The sequence below is a fragment of the Giraffa tippelskirchi genome, chromosome 2 (assembly GCF_054371585.1).
Source record: "Giraffa tippelskirchi isolate mGirTip1 chromosome 2, T2T-mGirTip1v1.2.pri, whole genome shotgun sequence".
Lineage (NCBI taxonomy): Eukaryota > Metazoa > Chordata > Mammalia > Artiodactyla > Giraffidae > Giraffa > Giraffa tippelskirchi.
The window spans coordinates 18,646,864-18,665,425 of record NC_137276.1 but is presented as its reverse complement, the minus strand read 5'-3'; the positions used below and the strand labels follow the sequence as shown (position 1 = coordinate 18,665,425).

The following is an 18,562-nucleotide window of genomic DNA, read 5'->3' as shown; positions in this document are numbered from 1 at the left end:
ATAAGAGTCACTGCGATGAGATGACACCTTATTGACATAGCTCATGGTATCTAATTGCCTCTTATTTCTTTACAGGAATTTTAGGATTCCCCTCTCAGCCACTTTTTTTAAAATTGGGAAATATGAAAATAAATTTTATCTTGGATATAACTGAATATTGGTCCTTTTGATTTTTAAATGATGTAAAATAGCATAGGTACCTGGATCCTGGATGAAGGATGAGCAAGAAATATTGGTTGTTGTAAAAAAAAAGAAAAATAATAATGCCATGGTTAGTTGAGGTTTACCCTCTTTATGGGCTTCCCTGGTGGCTCAGAGGTTAAAGCGTCTGCCCGCAATGCGGGAGACCTGGGTTCGATCCCTGGGTTGGGAAGATCCCCTGGAGAAGGAAATGGCAGCCCACTACAGTATTCTTGCCTGGAAAATCCCATGGACAGAGGAGCCTGGTGGGCTACAGTCCACGGGGTCGCAAAGAGTCGGACACGACTGAGCGACTTCACTCACCCTCTTTAAGAACCAATGCTTTTCTGTATCTGCCTTTAAAAAATTATTATTATTTAAAATTATTATTGAAGTATAGTTAATTTACAATGTTGTGTTAGTTTCAGGTGTACAGCAAAGTGATTCAGTTATTCGTATGTATATTTATATATATATTCTTTTTTACATTCTCTTTCATTATAAGTTATTATAAGATACTGAGTATAGTTCCCTGTGCTATGTCCTCATTATCAGCTTTTCCTCTGGCTAGTTTTGCGAAACAGGTTTGTTGTCTCAAATCATATTATCTTTTATTTTTTAGTAGAAGAAAACTCTATTTGCTACAGAAGAGTAAACTGGGTAGAAGGAAAGGTGAAAACTCCTTAGTTCTTGAGGAAACTGGGTGAAGGATCTTGCACTAGAACACTAGAACACATAAATGTGGTTCACATTTATTGCATATTAAGGAAAAGTTTATCAGTTCCTCCCAAGTGTAGTCATGAGGCTATTGGTTTGTAATGTCCTATTGATCTTTTGCAATTATTTTGAAATTTGTCTATACATATTAGCTATTCAGTTAAGGAATGAAATGTTGTTGTTGTTTAGTCGCTAAATCATGTCTGACTCTTTTGCAACCCTGTGGACTGTATTCCACTATGCTCTTCTGTCCGTGAGATTTTCCCAGGCAAGAATACTGGAGTGGGTTGCCATTTCCTTCTCCAGGGGATCTTCCGGACCCAGGGATTGAACCCACATCTCCTGTATCGGCAGGGGGATTTTTTACTGCTGAGCCAACAGGAAAGCCCTTGAGGAATGAAATGAAGCCTTTCTAAACTGGAGGTGGCAGAAATTTAAGGGAAACAACAGTGAAGGCTGGGTTAGAACTTAAAGCCCAACCAAGAAAGCAGAACTTTCATATACAGCCTCCTAAATAACACACAGGCCCCTCTGGAGTCATTATGAGTTGTGAAGACTTGTTTCATAGTCTCTAGGAGACAGTAGGTAATTCAGGATGGAAGACTGTTAATTAATTGGGTATAAGAACTTGGGGACTCTGGACTCTCTTTTAATGAACTTACTATCACCACAGAATGAGCCCATATATGCAGGAGAACACAAAAACCAGTTAAGCCCTAATGAGTGAGCCACTTTCTAGAAGGCAAATTTTTTTTTTAAAAAAGCTTATAATTGCAATATATATCTCATTATTGCATAGAAAAATAATTAGTTCTTCAAGCTTAAAAGCAAAGATAATTTTTCTTATTGTCCTTTGAATTCCAGAAATCCAGAGTAACAGAATTACATATTTCTAGGTTGGATTTTTTGCCCACTGAACACTGTAGATGACTTCATCTGATAAGATCCAATCCTGTAGCTGCCTCTAAACCTGGAGCAATAAACTGACCCTGACCAGCTTTTGATATGTTAGAAATACATCCTTTCACCATCTGTTATTCCAAAACAAATACCTTGTCAAAATATTGATTGGGAGTGCATGTCTCAAGATTGTCCAGAGTGACTTTTGATGATCTAAGATTGGAGAGCTTGTAGGTGGGGGAGTTTTATTAAGGGAAAAATGAGTCAACTGAGAGGGTGTAGAGCAGATAATTCTGAACTAGAAAACTGATCATTTATTCCGTAACCACTCATTGGAAGTTTCCTCTATGCCAAGCATGATGCAGGCATTGGAAGCACCACAGTGAACAAAACAAAAGTCCCCATTCCAATTAAACCATCAGTTTAATAGGGGCAATGGACCAGGACTGTTTAAGATAGCTGACAGTGACATGAAGAAGAGAGAGCAGGGTCCATGATAGCTTTTGAGGTCCAATAGGGTGATTCTAGAGAGCCTCTGAGGAAATGACATTGGAGTTGAGATCCTACCTAGAAGCAATACATGACCATTTCAAATCTGCGGGATAGCGTTTCAGGCAAAAAAGAAGAGCAAATGCAGAGACCCTAGGATTGGAGTAGACTTACGCTTGAAGAGCAGAATGCATGGCAGAAAAATAAAATCTTTTAAATGGAAGGAATCATGAGAAGAAAAATTATTTGTGGATTATAAGGATAATCTGAAAGACTCATAGCAATAAACATCGTTGACCAAAAACATGAATTTAGAGTAGAAGCGGTCATTGAGGGACTTTATTCAAAGAAATCAAGACTTAAGACATGCTGCCCCAAATCTTCAAAGGAGCAAAACCCAAAGGTGAATATGAAGTGGTCACAACTTAGGTGCCAAGGCTGGTTCTGGGAGTTTGCAAGCAGGTATGAAGGCAGAAGTTGTCCTTCAGCTAGCTTGAAACGTCAGTACGTCAGGAGCCAGATGAGTAAAGTTGGCTCTGGCCATCCAAACCACAGAGGAAAGGAGGGCCCTGGAAAGAATCAGGGGAAGGACTGAGGACAGATGGGCATCAGAGGGGATGGGGCTGAGGCGTGTCAGGGTTGCCACATCAAAAAGCAGAGGAAGCTTTCCACTTGGGGGAAGCCTGTGGCTTGTTCGACCATCTGTAGATAACCTCAAACAGGAACCCTAGCTACAGCATAACACAGCTCTCCTTCCTCTCTTTTTACTGCTATTGCACTTCTCGCTACTCCATTCTTTCCCAACTGGGAGCAACATTAGGGAAGAGGAAATGCTTGCAGGGGTTTCTGTGGAGTGACAGGTCCAGAATTGTAATTCGAGTGACACAGAACACATGACGAGAGAGAGGGTGGCTTTCCCCCTTGTTATTTGAGCACCTCTGGAAGTGTTAATAGATTCTAAAGTTTAGAATGGCAACCAGCCCAGTGCTGGTGTAACCTGAAGGTCTTGCCTTCTTTCAGCTCTTCGGTTTCTCTCTTTTAAGCAGTGAGAGAGTTACATGATATGGTTGCAAATTATGCTCTAGTGTCAGCATCCTCAGTTTCAAAATGTGTCTGTGTTGTACATCAAAGAGGAGACTATCAAGATAGTGAAATGACAACCTATACATTGGGGGAAAATATTTGAAAATTATATATCTGAAAAGGATGTAGGATCCATAATATATAAAGAAAGCTTGCAACTCAACAACTTATGGACAAATAATAGCTCAATTTAAAAATAGGCAAATGGCTGAAATAGACATTTCTTCATAGAAGAAATGCAAATGACCAAAAAGCAGATGAAAAGTTGCTCAACATCATTAGTCATAAGGGAACTGCTAATCAAAACCAAAGTGAGATGCCATTTCACACCCATTAAAATGGCTATTATTAAAAAGACAGAGAATAGCAAAAGTTGGCAAGGATGCAAAAAGCTGGAATCCTTTACATTGCTGGTTGGAATATAAAAATGATACAGCTACTACGGAAAACAGTTTGGTGATTCTTCAAAAAGTTAAACAAAAATACCATGTGAACCAGCAATTCCACTACTATGTATTTACCCCAAATAATTGAAAATAGATATTCAAACAAAACTTATATACACGTCATAGCACTATTCACCATATCCAAATGGTGAAAACAACCCAAATATCTATCAGCTGATGAATGGGGCAGCAAAATGTAGTCTATCCATACACTGGAATTTTATTCAGCCATAAGAAGGAATGAAATATAATACTAATACATGCTAAATCATAAACATGGATAAACCTTAAAAATATTAAGTGAAAGAAGCTAGACACAAAGGGTCACATATTATCTGATTCCACTTAAATGAAATATTCAAAATCGGTAAATACTAAGTTGGCCAAAAAGTTTGTTTGGGTTTTTCCATACCACCTTACTGGAAAACCCAAAGGAACTTCTTGGCCAACCCAATACATGGAAACAAAGTAAATTAGTGGTTGCCAAGGGTGGAGGGAGGAGAGAACAAGAGTGACAGTTTAATGGGTGCATGGTTTCCGCTGTTTGCAGTGATGAAAATGTTTTGGAAATAACTAGAGATAGTAGTTGCACAACACTGTGAATGTATTGAATGCTACTAAATTGTCCATTTTAAAACTGGTTTATTCTACGTTATGTGAATTTTACCTCCATTTAAAAATATATGGGAGCCAGGGAGAAAGGAACTGAAATTCTGTGTCTAGCCTGTGTGGATACCTGATCTGCAGTAGCAAAAAAAGTGAGTAAGCTATTTCAGCTGACGAAATAGATTCATCCTTCAGTGTTTACTGCAAACAAAGCCCCTTGCCAGTGTAGGCGAGGTAGTGAAGTGGTCAAGCTCATCCCATTTATGGGCAATAGGACAGTAGTATGTCTAAAATGAGGGCTCAAGAATTGGTAGATCATGATCCAGATTAAACCCAACGTGTATGTATTTTTCCCCCCATACATATACACGTGTCCATTCTCCCCCAACCCCCCCCTTTTTTAAAAAATATTTGTTCAGTTATTTAATTTGGCTGTGTTGGGTCTTAGCTGCGTCGTGTGGGGTTCTCTAGTTCTGGAGCATGGGCTTCAGAGCACTCAGGCTCAGAAGTTGCCCTGCGGCATGTGGGATCTTAGTTCCCCAACCAGGGATCAAACCCACGTCCCCTACATTGGAAGGAGGATTCTTAACCACTGGACCACCAGGGAAGTCCCCAGATACGTTTTCATTTATCCCATGCCAGACCTTTATTCCGGAGAAGGCAATGGCAACCCACTCCAGTACTTTTGCCTGGAGAATCCCATGGATGGAGGAGGCTGGTGGGCTGAAGTCCATGGGGTCACAAACAGTTGGACACGACTGAGACGATTAGCAGCAGCAGCAGCAGACCTTTATTCATTAAACCAGAAGTTAAAATTGAGCTTTCATAAAGATACAGTGTTCCAGGTTTTCTAGAGAAAAAAAATCTGACCTTCTGGTGACCCTGGGCTCACATTACTACGTGGTAAGAATCAGCCGGGGTGGACATCGAGTGCCACCGTTAGACTGGCCAAGGGCTCTTTCTCTCCTCTCTTCGTGTTACCTGCCAGGAAGTTCACCCCTCTTCTTCCCCCCGACACCCTGGCACATTTCACCTTTAAATCCTCTTTTGAAAATTTTGTATACAAAGTCTCCCATTAAGTCTCCCATTAAGACATAAATCTGCCTTGCTGAAGAAGAGAGCAAATGTCCGAAGGGCAACAATTTGTTCTTGAGGCCGAGAAGGGTGCAGGTAAAAATCTCTTATTTGAGGGTGGAATGAGGGCAGAGGGCAGAACCCCAGATCCTAAGATAACCACCAGACTGGTGGCAGAATCCAAGCTGAGGCAGGGAGAGGTTGCCAGTGGGCAGAGATGTATGAGCACAAAGCAGGTTTCCCCTCCCTCTGGCACTGCTACCTTCCTGTGCATTTTGCAACCTTCCCTGGGGTGGCCCCCCTTCTCAGCCTGGCTTGGGTGGCCAGCCTTTGAAGAGACAGTGTCCCGCATGGCTGGCTCTTGAACGAGTTTTGCCTCCTGGACTGCCACTTCATAGAGGCCTGGGCAAAGCCAGATTGGAAAAACCCCAGCTCTCAGAATCCTGGCAGATTGTGACAACAGCACCTGTTGTTAGGTAACCTACCACCTGTGGGATCTGGCTTTTATTTTAAGCTTCTGTTTATTTTTTTTTTCTTCACATAAACACAACGTGGAAGAAACCAGAGTTGGGACAGTCATCTCAGTCTCTGGAAGTTCAATTTTCCCCCATACAATGGCAAGGGACTACTCCAAATTTAGGTAATAACCAATTAGAGGCAGAAAAAAATGATGAAAAGTGACTCAGGGTTTCTTGTGACTGTTCCTGCTCCCACACAAAATTTCTAGGCTTTATAAAAGACTTTGTGAGAGTGGGCCGAACTGTTTTTCTTAATGGAGAAATTTCCAGATGCCTGCTAGTGGCAGCTGCCTCAAACCTCGAATGGTGACTATAAGTTTGATTTGATAAATCTCTCTGTTGGACTTTATTCACTCTCTTGATTTTGAGTAGGAATGTTTGCTCTAGTCTCTTAAGATATTCTTAGGGCTTTACAGTAAATTTTTGTTGTTGTTGTTCAGTCACTCAGTTGTGTCCAATACTTTGCGACCCCATGGACTGTAGCACACCAGGCTTCCTGTCCTTCCCTATATCCCAGAGTTTGCTCAAACTCATGTCCATTGAGCCGGTGATGCCATCCCACCATCTCATCCTCTGTCACCCCTGTCTCCTCCTGCCCTCAATCTTTTCCAACATCAGGGTCTTTTCCGGTGAGTCCACTCGTCACATCAGGTGGCCAAAGTATTGGAGCTTCAACATCAGTCCTTCCAATAAATATTCAGGATTGATTTCCTTTAGGATTGACTGGTTTGATCTCCTTGCTGTCCAAGGGACTCTCAAGAGTCTTCTCCATTACCACAGTTTGAGAGCATCAGTTCTTCAGTGTTCAACCTCCTTTATGGTCCAACTCTCCCATCTGTCCATGACTACTGGAGAAACACATACAACATCTGAACATCCTTTGCTGTGACTCCTAAGGTGCTGGATGAATTCAGCCTTCTTGAACTCTATGGCTAGACTCTATAAGGAGGAAATGAGTCATGGTTCTGTCAATTTTAATAGGGAGGCAGCAGTGGGAAATGGTGAATGACTTTGGACAAGCCACTTTACTTCTGGGAGTTTCTATTTTCTTATCTGTAAAATGTGACTTTGTGATATTGGTTGAAATAAATCAGATAATCCATGCAAATAACCCAGCTCGGTGCCTGGCATACAGTTGGTGCTCATATGTTTCCCGCTGTTATTGTCCTAATCAAGTCTGAAAGTTTTGAGGCAAAACCTGGAAGAGATGATGTCAGTGAGAGTAAGGTCCTAGGATCTACCCAAATGTTAATACCTCCTTTTAGAGTAGTTTGAAGCTAAAGTTAGCTGGAAGCTACAAGTAAAGTTGAGTTGTGAAGGAAGACTTTGTTTCTTTTGGTTCCTAGAGATCTCTTCCTGGCTTAAATCTTCAATGCCCGCTGGCTACCATGTGTCGGGCCCATTCTCTAGCATCCTTTCTGCAGACCTGTCTAAAGTTGTCTCCGATAAAAATGATTCCTCCAGGTTCCCTGGAGAAAGAGGACTTTGGACCCAGCAAGTTGTCATGCTTTTGATCTCTGAGACCCTCAGAAAAGAAAGCAATGAGCAAGGCATATCTGGGCCAGCAAGAAATGTCCTTCATAGGAGAACACATGATTTCTAAGATGGCTAGTATCACCTCTCCAGAGGTTCTGTCTTCTGTTTGGCTGATACTAGGGAGATGCAGTCGTTAAGAGTCCTTCATGACCCTCCATCTGCCTGGGTGGGCAAGCTCTCTGGAGCCCCCTCCTCTAACTACCAGCTTATGTTGGATCCAGAGGGCTTCTTCTAGGCTTTGTGAACCAAAAACTAAAATGGTAGTCATTTCTCAAAATTTTATGGGAAATGATTAACCTCTTTCCTTTGATCCTTTCCCACTTGTGGGAGGACAGTCAAGTAGCCAGGGTGGAGAACATATTCTAGTATTTCCGACATTGCTAAGGTAAACAGTCGGAGGAATTCAGCTGCTAGAGTGGTTATCCATGGCGATTTGGAGGGTTAGAAGTTGTTTGTGTGTGTGTAACTTCTGTAAGCACAGAGAGCTGTTTGAGGTAAAAAAAAAAAAAAACAAACCCAGCATTTCCTCTTTTTCTTTCCTTCTTCTTTTTTTTTTTTTTTTTTTTTTACAGGCCTGAATTTCCTGCTGCTATTCATAAAGATGCTTTTTATCTTTAACTTCTTGTTTTCCCCACTTCCAACCCCGGCACTGATCTGCATCCTGACCTTCGGAGCTGCCATCTTCCTGTGGTTGGTTAACAGACCTCAGCCCGTCTTGCCTCATGTTGATCTGAACAAGCAGTCGGTGGGAATTGAGGTAACATGCCAATTACTTTTGCAGTTTGTCAGCCTTCATGGAACACAAACTGTAATTCAAGACCTTAGGTGAGGTGGTAAAGGAGACTGGGAGTAGTGTGGGAAAGTAAGCCTTTTTGAGTAGCAAAAATTAACAGAAAATCTACAAGTTGAAAGTTCTAGTAATGGTACATTTTTGTTTGTAATGAAATCACAGATTTTACTGGCTTTATGATGCCAAAAGTCTAGATGTGGGATTGGCAAACTATAGCATGCAGGCAAAATCCACCTTTATCTGTGTGAGCAAGCTAAGAACATTCTTTATATTTTTCAAAGGATATGTAAAAAGAATAAAAGAAAGGGCTAGGTCATATGTGTTCCACAAAGCCTAAAGTATTTACCATCTAGCCCTTTGCAGGAAAACGTTGCTGACCCACGATCTAGATGATAGAGTCAGTATTCTGTGGACAGAAAAACATTTTCATTGAGAAATACCATGTCTAATAATGGGAAAGAAGTTATTGAATTCAATTCCAGCTTTGAGTTAATAGTCGCTCTTAAAACTGACAGACATTGAACTGGGTGTCTCCCCTCAATTCTTTGACGTTTTAACAAATCACACCACTTCCTATATCTCTGAACTAAGGGATAGCTCCATGAATTTTCTCTCATGATTTTTCATCTTCAACCCTTTTCAGAGAAGAAAGCATTAAAGCTAACCCCTTCTGATCTTGTTACAAACTCTGCGCTTCTAGTTGGGAATCTGACTCCAAGTTGCCTCCCTTCTCCACCACCCTCCCTTTTATTTGGAAGATTTTCATCAGCATCTTCCTGTCCCTATAATCCTGATACTTCAGGCTGCCATGTCTTTTCAATCGTCCCTTTCCCCTGAGTCTTTAAGAGCAGACTGTTGATTTCCCCTCGTGAACTTCAACACACTGAGATCTGACCTTTATCACTACCATCCGCTCAGACTTCTCTGCATCACTCATAATCTAACTTCTAAATTCAGTGATTCACAACAAGATGCTCCTGTACAGTACAGGGAACTATATTCAATATTCTGGCATAAACCATAGTATAAAAGAATATAAAAAAGAATGTATATATGTGTATAACTGAGTCATTTTGCTGTGCATCAGAAATTAACACTACATTGTAAATCAAGTATACTTCAATAAAGAATAAATTAAAAAAATAAATTCAATGATTCTTCCTCTCAAATGACTTGACACTTTCTTCTTAAAACTTCTTCCTTTGCATTTCGTCATATCCCTCAGTGAGATTTCTTCCTAATTCCAAGATAGTCTTTCTTTGGCACTTAGATTCCTTCCTCTCTTTATTCTAGAGTTTCAATCTTACCATTTTTTGATTCCTTTGAAGCAAGGGTTGGCAAACTTGTTCTGTGAAGGCCAAATAGTGAAGAGTTTAGGCTTTGCAGACCACATGGGTTGTGTTGCAACTATTCATCTCTGCTGTTACAGTGTGAAAGCACCAAGAGGTATGTAAATGAGGGCAGGGCTGTGTTCCAATAAAACTTTATTTAAAAACTGGCTAGCCATGTTAGGACCCAATTATAGTCTGCCAATCCCTGCTTTCAATCCTCACAGCTTTTGAGAAAACCCCCCTCTAATATGACATGAATATGTACCTGAAAGGCTATGACACCCAAATCTGACCTCTCTTTTGAGTTCCAGTCCATCTCAGTGACACTTGAGTATCCCAGGCTCCACACATCTCTTTATTGCATGTCTTCTCCCTTACATAACGATGTGAGCACACACACACACATGCATACACACACACATGCATACACACCTGCACCCTTTCCTGCTTCCCCTCCTGCTCTATCTCAGTTAAATGCATCTCTTCTTACCCAGTTGCCAAAAGCTGAATCATCTTTCATTCTTCTTCAATGTTGTCTATGTAAGTAGACAGCAAGACCTCATCTTTCTTTCCTAGAAATAGAACTTTGTTTTTGATGTCTTGACTTAATGGGACATCTGGTGGAAATCTTCCCTGATGCTCCAGATTAAGTCAGATCTTTTGTTAGAGTCTCATGGGTTATCTTGGACTTTTATAGCTGCTATCTTGGTGTAGTAACTTACAGTTTTGAATGCCTATTTAATTGATGGCAAGGCTTCTCTAACTTTCATGAGGGTTGAACCACACCTCAAACTCCTATGGCAGCTCCAGAATATCTAGATCAGGACTGGATCCTAAAGTTCCAGATGGCATTTCTAGACATATCCCTAGCTGTGCCCTCATTCTCAAATACCCTGTTCTTGAGCTGCCCATCAGAATCTGCAATGTGTTTTCTTGCCTTCTTTTTTTTAAGTTGAAGCATAGTTGATTTACAGTACTGTATTAGTTTCAGGTGTACCACATAGTGCTTTTTTTTTTTTTTTTGCAGATGATATTCCATTATAGGTTATTACAAGATACTGGGTGTGATACCTTGTGCTATACAATAAATCCTTGTTGCTTCCTCTGCATCTTTATTCAGGCTATTCCTTCACTCTGAACTGTTCTCCTTTCCCTCCATTCTATGAAACCACATATTTTTGGTAAATGCTTACTCTCTTCAGAGTCTCTATTGAAATATTATTTCTTCTCTGTAGGCTTTCTATTTGATTCAGGATTGGTTACTTCATTCATCTCCCAAAACATACGTTGTTATTACAGTGTGTACATCATGGTATTATATTTGTATGTTTTCCCCTTCTTGCCCTACCCCAGCTCCCAAAACTCTCATTTATGTGGCACTCATGGGCAGATCCCCTGGGGAAGGGAAAGGCTATCTACTTCAGCATTTTGGGCTGGAGAATTCCACGAACTGTATAGTCCATGGGGTCGCAAAGAGTCAGACAGGACTGAGCACTTTCACTTTCACTTCACTTTCACAGGCAGTACTTTTGTCTTAACTCACTTTGCATCTACAGTATTTGCACAGTGCCTTGAACATAGTATGCATTTGATAGATGTTTAAACTTAATATGATTTTTTATAAAAGGGCTTCCCTGGTGGCTCAGATAGTAAAGAATCTGCCTGCAATTCAGGAGACCTGAGTTCAATCCCTGGGTTGGGAAGATTCCCTAGAGGAGGGCATGGCAACCCACTTTAGTATTCTTGCCTGGAGAATTCCATGGACAGAGGAGCCTGGTGGGCTATAGTCCATGGGGTCACAAAGAGTCGGACACAACTGAGCAATTAAGCCCAGCACAGCACATAACTATAATATTGTCTCTTCTGTGTGTGTGTGTGTGTGTGTGTGTGTGTGTGTGAGAGAGAGAGAGAGAGAGAGAGAGAGAGAGAGTGCATATGCATATACCTAGGGAGGTAGAGGGAAATTACCAAAAACATAACTGCAACAATCTCTGGGTTTCTCTGATATGAAGATACCACAACTTTGAGACTTAAAAAAATTGATTGAATACTAAAAGGGTCATCAGTGTGACCTCAATATTCAGTATTTGTGTTCCTTTCAATTCAAACCATACAGGTTTGGAAAGGGTGGGGAAAGACTCAGGCTTGACCTAAACTCGGTCTTGTGTCTTAGGGAGGAGCACGGAGAGGTATTTGCCAGAAGGACAATGACCTAATACGCTACTACTTCTCAGATGCCAAGACAATGTATGAAATCTTCCAAAGAGGACTTGCTGTGTCTGGTAAGCCTAGCTGTCTCCCCTGGCCTGTAAGACCAAGGTGGGCTCTTGTTCCCTACCTCGCCTTCCCTGTCTCACTTCTAAAACTTTGTTTAAATGTGGTGGTCCGAGAAGAATAAAAAATACAGCATGGCGGGGACATGAACAGAGGATCTGGATGGGTGCCGGAAGCTGTGTAGCAGGACAGACTTGGGCTTAAAACCCAATTCTTCTATTGCCAGCTGTGTGACTGCACAAACCACTTTGCCTTTCTGAATCTGGTTCTCATTTAATACAAGGAGAACTTCCTGGCCAAGTTGTTGTTAAAGAGTTAACAGTAGGAAAGTATTTTGGTTAATTCACTAGTACACTTGTTTAGGAGGATGTGTTTCATAAATGTAGTTCCCTGCATTATAGAATCTGAGCCAGAATTAGCATTCAGGCCTCCTGAATTTTTACCTTGACCTTGCCCCTAGTATAGTACTGCTGGCCCTTGTTGCTGCCCTTAGTATCACAAAAGGTAATTGTCTTTTGGACTTTCCTAGAAACATTATCCCATGACTTTTGGTACATTCATTTCCGATGAATGAAATAAGTACATCAAGGTTCAGTACTTCTGTCTGATATCATTGAACACAATGCTGGGTATACTAGCTTCCTTTCAAAATCAATGGGCTTATAACTCTCTCTATAATTTTTTTAATGTTTATTTAATTTATTTATTTGGCTGCATCAGGTCTTAGTTATGGCAAATGGGATCTAGTTCCCTGACCAGGGATCAAACCCAGGCCCCCTGCTTTGGAAGGTCGGTATCTTAGCCACTGGCCCACCAGGGAAGTCTCACTCTCCCTATAACTTTTTTTCTTTGGGGTGATATTCTGTTCAGGCAGAGTTTTACCTATGTGACTTTTTGTCCTCCACTTCCCCTCTGCCTTTTAACTAAGTCTACGACAATATTTAATAGCCAATTCCTGTTGAGTACTAACTATACTACTGCATGGATAGCATCTACTTATTTTCTTACACCTCAGGGATTAGTTGTTATACACCCCCATTTAAAAGTTTTATTTATTTATGACTGTGCTCAGTCTTCGCTGATGCTCACGGGCTTGCTCTAGTTGCCATGAGAGGGGGTTCCTCTTTGTGGTGTGCAGGCTTCTCATTGCAGTGGCTCCTCTCGTTGTGGAGCAGGGACTTTAGAGCATGCAGGCTCAGTAGCTGTGGTGCCCCAGCTTAGTTGTCACGAGATATGTGGTATCTTCCTGGACCAGGGATCAAACCTGTGTCCCCTGCATTGACAGGTGGATTCTTAACCACTGGACCAACAGGGAAGTCCAACCTCAATTTTTAAAGTCTCTTTTTATAGAGACTCAGAGGTTCAGGAATATTTTGAAAGTGACAGAACTAGAAAATGTTGATGCTGATACTGAAATCTAAGTCTCTGTCTAGATTATTTTATTTTACGTCAACTCTTAAGTGTTTTGTAAAAATTGTTGCTCCTAAAGACAATGAAGGTTTACTGTAAAGAAAGCTTCTATCTGAAGGTTTCAGAGTGGACTGTACTTGGTATTTCTGGCTCCACATCAGTACTGATTTAGATTTCCATCCACATAACAAACAAAAACAAACCAGCCACTAGTTTCTTTACTTATTTGGCAACTTAAGATAGTATATAGCAAATACAATAGACTTTCCTTTGGGACTTTCCACTTTTTGAAGTTTTCTTCACTGAGCATGGATTGTTATTGGAACTAAATACAAGTCATTCAGCACACAACATGTGGCACATAGGACACCTTCATTTAGAAATTTTTTTCAATGTTAAATTAAAGCTGAACAGATAAATTGGCTTCTCATGTAAGTAGGCATGAAAAATCCAGCCTATTTCCATAGAAAAAAGACACATCTGCTTACAACTGGGATGGAATACATCAGCCCTAACCTCTAACTTTATAGTGTTCCCAGGTGGCTATAGTGATCAAGAAAACACCTGTCAATGCAAGAGACTTAAGAGACGTGGGTTTGATCCCTGGGTTGGGAAGATCCCCTGGAGGAGGGCCTGGCAACCCACTCCAATATTCCTGCCTGGAAAATTTCCATGGACAGAGAAGCCTGGCAGGCTATGGTCCACAGGGTCATAAAGAATTGGAAACAATTGAAGCAACTTAACACAAACACACACAACCTCTATCTTTAATCCCTACCCAGTAGATGGTCCATGTTGAGAATCACCTGTATGCATGTATGCTAAGTTCCTTCAGGTGTGTCTGATTCTGTGTGACCCTATGGACTGTAGTCTGCCAGGCTCCTCTCTCCAGGGATTCTCCAGGCAAGAATACTGGAGTGGGTTGCCATGCCCTCCTCTGGGGAGAATTACCTGCAGATAGTGTTTAAAATATAGATCCTCTGGCTCCACTGTGTTTTACTGAATTGGAATTCCAGATAGTCGCTGTTCAGTTGCTAAGTCCTGTTCAACGTTTTGCAATCCCGTGGACTTCAGTACATCAGGCTTCTCTGTCCTTCACTATCTCCCGGAGTTGGCTCCAATTCATGTACATTGAGTCGGTGATGCCATCCAACCATCTCATTCTCTGTCGCCCCCTTCTCTTCTAAATATGAATTTTAAACAGAGCTTTCCAAGGGCTTTGCATGCCGAAGTTTCAACTCTACCTAGCCTAGGGCCCCAGTTTTGCTGAGACATTGTTAATGGGTGGATTCTTTATAGATGGCCTTGTCTTAGAACAGAAGATCTAAGTTGATTAAATTAATCAAAGGCTAGGCTATTGCCTAGTCAGGACTTCGGCTAATCAAACTGAAGCTGATTGGAGCACAGAGTTTAATGAAACCCCAGTTGGTGCCCCCTTGGGCCAATTATTTGACTTATTCCTTGACCATGGGCCTCTGCTAGTATTTTCATCCGTAGGGAAAAGATAAGGAGATGCAATAGAGTTTTTCTCACCTTTATCAGCTCTGCCACTTACTGAGTGAGCTTGGAGTTGTTCAAGTTCATGATTCTTGGTTCCATGGGGATAACGATAGTTATTGGGGAGACCCAATGAGTTAATGTGACAGCGCAGAGTAAGCTAGGGACCATACGAGGTACGTATCACTGGGGTTAATGTTGGTACAAACCAGTCCATCGGTAGAGCACAAGTGGCATACACTGTAGGCTGGAGCAGGGGCTGTGAACCCCTAAAGCAGGACTTGCCTGGCTTCAAGGAACATCTCAGTCTGAGGCTTGACTTCTTGAGCATTCATGCAGCTGTTTCAGCAGAAAGAAAAAGCACTAATGTTTCCTGTGAATAGTCTCCATGTTCATTAAAAAAAAATAAATCTCTTTAGTCAGAGTGGCCATCTCTTTCTTGCGTTCTTTCCTTTCTCCTCTGTCACTTAGTCTGGAAGTTCACTTATTTGCCTCTGAATTCCTAATGACCTTCTCATTGAATGCTTCCTTTTGGCTAGAACTGAAATCCCCTCAGCAATTTGGCTAGATCCTCTATGTAAAACTTCCTTCCCTTCTGCGCTCCTATTTGTAACTCAGTTTCATTCTGGCTTAGATATGGGGTTTTCTCAGCCAGTTAGGGGTTTTCCTTAGCCTCATAAGTACCATAACTTCTGTGACTTCTGTATTAATATGTGTTAATAGCTGCATGACTATTTAGTAAGTGGATGTTCCCAGACTTACTGTAATTTTAAATAAGGCAGAATAGTTTCAATTTTCAGAAGTTTAATTCTTCTATTGTCAAATGTGAGACACAGTTGTAAAAATATTCAAGGCTAACGTACATGTGTGTGTACACGAGTGCTCCTGGGTATACTCATGTGTGTTCTCGTAGTTCTTTATGAGTCTCAGTGTCTCAGAAGACACTCTCATGTAAATTACATTGCCAACTGATTCGTGAGAGTAAATGAAGCTTTACAGATAAGGGAAAAGGTCCCATTTTAATAGCTGTGAAAGAAACTTAGACTAAAGTAATAACTTTTAAAATCTGTTAAACCAGAAGACATATTAAAAAGTGACTATTTGGTGTCTATGGCTTGATATTTGCTGGTGGGAGAAGAGGAAAATTGTCCCAACTGATTCACCAAGCAATGCAGAGCTAGGTATCAAAAACCTGAGCCGTCTAACATGGAACTCTGCCCAATGTCATGTGGCAGCTTGGATGAGAGGCAAGTTTGGGGGAGGATGAATATGTGTATATATGTATGGCTGAGTCTCTTCGCTGTTCACCTAAAGCATCACAATATTGTTAATTGGCTGTACCCCACTACAAAATAAAAAGTTAAAAAAAAAAACCCTGAGCTTTCTAACCAACTATCCTGACCCCCAGCTCCTGCCACCCTTCCCAACTCAGTTATTTCATTTAAAATACTCTATTCTAAGAAAATGTTATAATTTTGAAATGATCAGTTTGAAAATATGTATCATAGAACTATTTGAGGTGTCAATTTTGGAAACAATCTCCATGCCCAAAATGAGATCAGTTCAGCTATACACTAGAATCCTTCGTTACTTGGCCATAATAAGGCCATTAAAGTCTCTATAGAGAAGAAATAATAACAGGGGAATATTTGTACAAAATGGAGGAAGAAAGCAGGATACCAAAATATATATGTGGAATGAACATAACCTTGTGAAACTGTCAAAGGAACTATCAAAGAAAATACTTGATATCAGTCTTGATAATGGTGTTTATATGGTGAGATTACTGATGACTTGTATTTTGATTTTTCTGTCTAAATTTTTATGAGCATCTTTTTTTACTGTGCATTTATGCTAAGTCGCTTTAATCATGTCTGACTCCTTGTAACCCTGTGGACTGTAGCCTGCCAGTCTTCTCTGTCCAAGGAATTCTCCAGGCAAGAATACTGGAGTGGGTTGCCAAGCCCCTTTTTTATTGTAGGGAAGCTCAGTCCAAGATTACCCAATACAGGCTATTTGTGTTCACTTGTAGGTTTTTCCTTGTTCACTTCATATGGGCTAGTCCATATTCATGGCTTTCCCCAAATGCCTGTTACCATGGAGATCACATATTCCAACATGGAACCACCCCTGTTTTTCAGCATTTCCTAAATGTTGCAGATGCAGTTTTCAAGGCTCTCTCTGTCTTTGAGAACTGAGTACTTATCACTTTTGCATTTCCTTGGCACGTAAGAGAAGCTTGCGTCCTTCCTGGATTTATCCTTTGTGTCTTGTCACTTCCTAACCTCCTTTTACTTTCTCTGGTCCAAAGAATTTGCAACTGGAGCTGATTTTCTCTTAATATTATGTTTTTAGACAATGGGCCTTGCTTGGGATATAGAAAACCAAACCAGCCCTACAGATGGCTGTCCTACAAACAGGTAAGTCAGGCCCATGATTTTGGATAAGTTCTTTTGCTTATGTGGTATCCTGAGCTAATTTGTTCTCTTTGGAATCTTGATTGCTTTTCTCTCTCTCTCTCTCTCTCTCTCTCTCTCTCTCTTTTGTAGGTGTCTGATCGAGCAGAGTACCTCGGCTCCTGTCTCTTGCATAAAGGATATAAACCATCACAAGACAGCTTTGTTGGCATCTTTGCTCAGAATAGGCCAGAGGTAACTGTGTTGAAATTAACTGAAAGAACTGAGTCATGGCCAAGTCTAAAGACTTTAAACCCTACCCCAAATCCTGCACTCTGATGCTTGATAAAGACTTACAAAAGCTGTTTGAAGACCTCAGACTTTAAACATTGTTCCAGTTGAAAGAGTGATAGTGCAGGGCCTCTTTAATCCTGGTTGAATGTCTGGTGCTATTTGCTAGGTGACTGGGCTTTTCTCATGTGTTTCTAGTTATGTGTCATTTTAAGCCAGTCTGTCATACGGGGGGAGATAAGGAAACTGTGAGGGGACTGGCAGATAAGAGCTCGAGGATGACGTGGGAAGGGATGAATTGGTATTAGAATTGGAACTCACACATTGCCCCTGAACTAGTAACCTAGGCATCCACTTCTCCTGAGACCAGCTGTAGCCGTCTTTCCACAGTGAGTTGAAAGCAGATTTTAGATATTACGATCATTGGAATTAAGCTTATATCCAAGTTCAGGTTAAGTCATTAGACCCAATATCCTCAGAGAAAGACCTTTGTGTGTTCTGGAATAGTTGCGTGACATGTGCTTACCCGAGCCAGTTGTTTAACTAAAATCCAAGGTAGGGGCAGGCCTGGCTGCACTTCTGGGCACATCTATACATTACATCTTCCCTTACACCCAGCCTCAGAGACATCCTTGACTCTAGTTCAGGAACTTAACACCACACCTGGTATCTTAGTCTGTCAGAGCTGCCATAAAAAAATACCACAGACTGGTGGCTTAAACAACAGAAATTAATTTTCTCACAGTCCTGGAGTCTGGAAGTTCAAGATCAAGGTGTCAGCAGGGGTGGTTTCTCCTGAGGCCTCTCTTCTTGGTTCGCAGACAGCTGCCTTCTTGCTGTGTCCTCACTTGACCTTTTCTCTGCCTCCAGCGTGTCTTCCTCTTCTTATAAGGACAGTAGTTGCATTGGATCGGGGGCCCATCCTTACGAGCTTTGTCCTGTGCTGTGCTCAGTCACTCAATCATGTCCGACTCTTCGGGACCCCATGGACTGTAGCCCCTGCCAGGCTCCTCTGTTCATGGAA

General features: G+C 41.2%; 1 protein-coding gene across 28 annotated transcripts in view; it reads left to right on the top strand.

Moving 5' to 3' along the window:
• The window catches only part of ACSL5 (acyl-CoA synthetase long chain family member 5), a 49,147-nt gene that overhangs the window by 12,460 nt on the left and 18,125 nt on the right, over positions 1 to 18,562 (top strand). For 9 of the 28 annotated variants that reach the window (XR_014068473.1, XM_081539727.1, XM_081539678.1 and 6 more), the window contains 4 exons: positions 8,122 to 8,306; positions 11,844 to 11,952; positions 17,207 to 17,271; positions 17,401 to 17,502. Coding sequence is in view for 27 of the 28 variants with exons in the window: in XM_081539727.1 (XP_081395853.1) it covers positions 8,151 to 8,306; positions 11,844 to 11,952; positions 17,207 to 17,271; positions 17,401 to 17,502 (432 nt within the window). In the remaining variant the exon portion in view is untranslated. Of the gene's footprint in view, positions 1 to 6,033; positions 6,136 to 8,121; positions 8,307 to 11,843; positions 11,953 to 17,206; positions 17,272 to 17,400; positions 17,503 to 18,562 lie in introns of those variants that run through there. The other 19 variants (XM_081539856.1, XM_081539815.1, XM_081539826.1 and 16 more) reach the window with 6 other exon arrangements.